General features: G+C 48.9%; 1 protein-coding gene across 1 annotated transcript; it reads left to right on the top strand.

Moving 5' to 3' along the window:
• Positions 1–2395: 2395 nt before the first annotated feature.
• Positions 2396–3961, top strand: LOC123100426 (inorganic phosphate transporter 1-2). The gene has a single exon (XM_044522364.1). The coding sequence runs from the start codon at positions 2396–2398 to the stop codon at positions 3959–3961; it is 1566 nt and encodes a 521-aa protein (XP_044378299.1).
• The last annotated feature ends 1469 nt before the right edge of the window (positions 3962–5430 follow it).

Here is a 5430-nt window from a genome sequence, read left to right as displayed (position 1 = left end):
TGGCAGGAGTGGAGACCCTTATAGCTAGCCTTAAGATGGTAAGATTGTAGGAGTGGAGACCCTTATACCGCTCTTATATTAGAGGGAAATACACTTTGAAACCTGGTTGTATATACACCCTGTATGAGGTTTTTTTTAATAAATAAACAAAAGGTCAAAATAGTTTAGAAGGTTTTTTGGAATAAACTTGACTTTCTTTTGCACTAGTATATAAATTTTCACGAAAAAAAACCAACGCCGACTTCAGGGCAAAAAATACAAAATTTATTTGCTATTATAGGTCACTATTCACACTATTTTAGCCAAAACTTTGTCTTTTTTGAAAAGAAGTCAAAGGGGGATTTTCTTTTTTTTTTGGAATTTTTCTCACAAGTAAAATGGAAGGTCAAGTTTATTTCAAAAATAGTTTCAGAATTTTTTGACTTTTTGTTGAATTACTAATTATTATTTTTCATATAGGGTGTAGATACGCCCAGAGAACCAAACGTCCGCTTCCGCACCCTTTATAATTATAATTATAACTGTATTATCGTGGAGACCAACACCGTGTGAAAGCTGTGTATACTGCAAATTAGTACTACAAACTAGTGACAAGTTGGCAAGGTTCCACCGCATAATCGGATCTTCACATATTATTCTCCCGCCGAGAATGTTTTAAATAAGCTAAGTACTGTCTGCATCAGGTTCTGGCCTCACGATGATCTAATGCCGCAGCTATATTATGAGCTGTGATTCGCCGGACCGATTGCAATTTGGCAAAGAGAAACGAAGAAAGTGGGAGGATGCAAGACAACAATTTAAATAGTACGGAGCACGGCTTTCAATGCTGTGCTCTTGCTGCTTAATCTGCATATGTTTAGGAGTAGTTTGTTACAAAAAACTGTTTAGTACTTTAGTTTATATTTCAGATGACCAATGTTTATATGGCTGCTGTTGCTATTTGTACTGAGCGTTGTCTGAATTCTGAAGTTATTTTCCTTTGTTTCTGTGACAACTATTTCATGCACCAAAATTTCTTCATGTTTCCTATGTTAGAACCAAAGATTAAAATCGCGGGCAAAGGGAAATAGCGGAAGGAAAGTTTGCCGCGATCGTTAAGGAAGAAACGGCGCGATCTCCGGCGATTGCGGCGCGATCTCCCGCGATTCTGGGAAGGAATTAAATCGCGGGGCTGATTTCACGCGGAGATAGCGGCGTGATAGCGGTCTTTTCGCCCGCGATTTAAAACTTTGTTAGAACCAAACAACTTTTAATACATATCCCTTGTTTGCAGTTCATGTAGAATTCAAGTCAAATAACACAAAGTACAAGACATGTTTAACACCATCCACCTAATCCTTCAAAAAAATTTCCTAATCCTTTAAGAAAATTTCTACGTTTTTCCTGTGCTAGAACCAAGCAATTTTTATGCAGATTCCCGTGTTCTCTATTCATGTAGAACTCAAAATTGTATGGCATCGCAATTCTACATTTTTGGCTATGCATTTTTAGTATCACGTGGACCAACGAGACCCTTAATCTGTATGTTTATTTGCTTGTATACTATATAAAAAACTATCAATGTTTTGAAACATGTGGGTGCTGCATTCTATTTTGTTCTGAAACGTATCTGAATTCTGAAATTGGGTTTAGCAAGCGTTGAAGAACAATTTCAAACATCGTATTTGTATGACAAGCTATCTCAGAAATACTGAAAAGACCGTATGTGGCTATGTCTGGAGGACCTAGCACTGCATATCCATTTATCATCAAAATTCTGTATTTTCTTGCTTTCCTCTGGCCTACTGAAACCGGCGGTGCGCTTACCTTCTTCCTGCCATACCATGTAGGTACGGAGGAGAGACAAATTAACTCCATCTTTCAAGAAAGTCACAAAATCCATGGTTGTAGTGAGAACATAAGATACAGATCATCGTATGATCTTGACCTTTTCTCCCAAAGCTTGCTTGTGTCTGTACATTCTGTTCCTTTCAGGTATATTCCCAGCATAACCATGATCTGGTTTCAGTATTTTTATCCCCACAATTCTATAGTACCGAAACTCAAAGGTCAAACCTGAAAACTAAATGTTGGCATTTCTTAACAATCCTTCTAATAATAGAAATGCACATAGCTGTAGCTCTCAAGGCAAGACATTTGACTCTACGTATATTTTTGTAAGAACCATCCTGATATGTACAATCCGTTGTACTTGTAAGCGATGCCGTAATAGGCAATTTTATACTTACAACTAGCAATGTTGGATTGGCATACCACAATATCCTTGTATGCCTTCACCCTGGATTATGCCTGCTATATATACGTATCAGAAGCACCGTAACAAAGCACACAAGCTAGAGAGAACAGAAGAAGTACAGAAGGGGGCAGAAGTTTAGTTGAGAGATCGCCGGCGGCCATGGCGACTGAACAGCTCAACGTGTTGAAAGCACTCGACGTTGCCAAGACGCAACTGTACCATTTCAAGGCGGTCGTGATCGCCGGCATGGGCTTCTTCACGGACGCCTACGACCTCTTCTGCATCGCCCTCGTCACCAAGCTGCTGGGGCGCATCTACTACACCGACCCTGCCCTCAACGAGCCCGGCCACCTCCCGGCAAACGTGTCGGCCGCCGTGAACGGCGTGGCCCTATGCGGCACACTTGCCGGCCAGCTCTTCTTCGGCTGGCTCGGTGACAAGCTCGGCCGCAAGAGCGTCTACGGCTTCACGCTCATCCTCATGGTCCTCTGCTCCATCGCGTCCGGGCTCTCGTTTGGACACGAGGCCAAGGGCGTAATGGGGACGCTATGTTTCTTCCGCTTCTGGCTCGGCTTCGGCGTCGGCGGCGACTACCCTCTGAGCGCCACCATCATGTCGGAGTATGCTAACAAGAAGACCCGCGGCACCTTTATCGCCGCCGTGTTTGCCATGCAGGGGTTTGGCATCCTATTTGGTACTATCGTCACGATCATCGTCTCGTCCGCATTCCGACATGCATTCCCTGCACCGCCATTCTACATTGACGCCGCGGCGTCCATTGGCCCGGAGGCCGACTACGTGTGGCGCATCATCGTCATGTTCGGCACCATCCCGGCCGCCCTGACCTACTACTGGCGCATGAAGATGCCCGAAACTGCGCGGTACACAGCACTCATCGCCGGCAACACGAAGCAAGCCACATCAGACATGTCCAAGGTGCTCAACAAGGAGATCTCAGAGGAGGATGTGCAGGGTGAGCGGGCCACTGGTGATACTTGGGGCCTCTTCTCCCGACAGTTCTTGAAGCGCCACGGGGTGCACTTGCTAGCGACCACAAGCACTTGGTTCCTGCTCGATGTGGCCTTCTACAGCCAGAACCTGTTCCAGAAGGACATCTTCAGCAAGATCGGGTGGATCCCGCCGGCCAAGACTATGAATGCATTGGAGGAGTTGTACCGCATCGCCCGCGCCCAAGCGCTCATCGCGCTCTGCGGCACCGTGCCCGGCTACTGGTTCACCGTCGCCTTCATCGACATCATTGGGAGGTTTTGGATCCAGCTCATGGGATTCACCATGATGACCATTTTCATGCTCGCAATCGCCATACCTTACGACTACTTGGTGAAGCCAGGGCACCACACCGGCTTCGTCGTGCTCTACGGGCTCACTTTCTTCTTCGCCAACTTCGGCCCCAACAGCACAACCTTCATTGTGCCAGCCGAGATCTTCCCTGCGAGGCTCCGGTCCACATGCCACGGTATCTCTGCTGCTACCGGTAAGGCGGGCGCGATCATCGGCGCGTTCGGGTTCCTGTATGCGTCGCAGGACCAGAAGAAGCCCGAGACCGGCTACTCACGGGGAATCGGCATGCGCAACGCACTCTTCGTGCTCGCAGGCACAAATTTCCTGGGCCTGCTCTTTTCCCTGCTGGTGCCGGAGTCCAAGGGCAAGTCGCTGGAGGAGCTCTCCAAGGAGAACGTCGGCGACGATGGCATCGAAGCTTAGGCTGGTGTACATCCGGAGACACAGAGTCATGCACAAGTGTTTGCTTTTTCATTGCAGCGTTTCTTTTCTTCTGTGTGGTCGCTTGCTGAATTTGTGGGGTCGCTTGCCGTACGTGTGTAGCTGTTGCATTTTTGTGGTGGTGCTCTGTATTCATTTGTAAAGAATTGCCAATAAAATATCCCGTTCATTTGATTTGATTCCAAGTGATCACCTGTTGCATGCAAGACGAGCTTTCTGAAATGTTTGGCCTGGAAGAAAGATATAGGATTCCAGAGAAAAAAAATCTCTTCACAAAATCGAAGTAATTTGCAAACAAATTACCACATCAAATCCCCTACAAGTTTATGCGCTGCTGGCAACCCGCTCGCTGAGGCCTCTGCCGCTCGCGCCTCACTGCCATGTGGGCCCACGCTGGCGTTGGTTGGCTAAGGGTTTGAAGAAAAAAATCTCTCCACGACTCCTCTCCCGTGCGCATCGAACATGCAGGCCCACGCCACAGCATTCTGCGCACGCTCGATCCCATGTGGCCCAGCAGCCACCATGACCGAGCTCCTCACCCTTGGCCAAAAGTTTTTTCCTTGAATTCCCACTGCCACTACTTTCATACAGCTGCGCGCGCTTGCCGTGGTGTTCTTGCCGGACTTGGGATGCATAACGGCGGCCACGATTATGCCGGGTTCCTGCGATCTTGGAGCCGCCGTCATCCCCCACAACAAGTACCCCGTCCGGTCACCCCATTACTGGAAAAAGCTCTATAGGCAAACTATAAATAGTGACGGGCAGGACATGTTACCCACTATGGTTACTTTTTCAAAAGAGCAGTGGCGGGTACCTGGACCTGCCCGTCACAGTTACGGCATGCTTGTGGCGGGCGCTGGCCAGCACCCGCCGCAGTTAGGCTCCTACAAATATTCCCGCTAGATGGAAACTGTAGTGGCGAGTGCCAACCTAGTGCCCGCCACTAGCTTGTGGATAAGTAGTGACGGGTTTTGCTAGGCGCTCGTCACAACTATATTTTGGTAAGCACACCAAATAAATCAAAATTTGGAAATGTTTGTTGTGGCGGGTGCTTGTGCTGGCCCACCATTGCTCTCGAAGGACAGTTCCCCTTCCGCGTTTGCCCAGCAACCGTCCACAAAACTTTCATTTCCACTGTTTCATCTTTCTCTCTGTTATTTCCTCTCCCTCGTCCCCTTTCTCGCCATCATGCGCTTTGACCGCCGCCCCATCCCTCCAACCAACCGGCGGCGCCTTCCACGCTCCCGACGCCGTGAGCGCCGCTGGATCTGCTCGTCGTTGCGTTGTCCGCCTCGACCGCCGTCGCGCCGTTCTCCGCCTCGACCGCGCGCAGCCCCCGTCCTCCGCCTCGATCGCCGCCGCCCTCCTCTGCCACGACCACCGCCTCGACCGCTGCCCTCGACCGTTGCCTCGACCGTTGCCTCGACCGCCGCCGCCGTCCTCCGCCTCGA

This window comes from Triticum aestivum, chromosome 4D (genome assembly GCF_018294505.1).
Source record: "Triticum aestivum cultivar Chinese Spring chromosome 4D, IWGSC CS RefSeq v2.1, whole genome shotgun sequence".
NCBI classification, from domain to species: domain Eukaryota; kingdom Viridiplantae; phylum Streptophyta; class Magnoliopsida; order Poales; family Poaceae; genus Triticum; species Triticum aestivum.
Note: the sequence above shows the minus strand (reverse complement) of the source record. Positions and strands in the feature narration are given on the sequence as shown.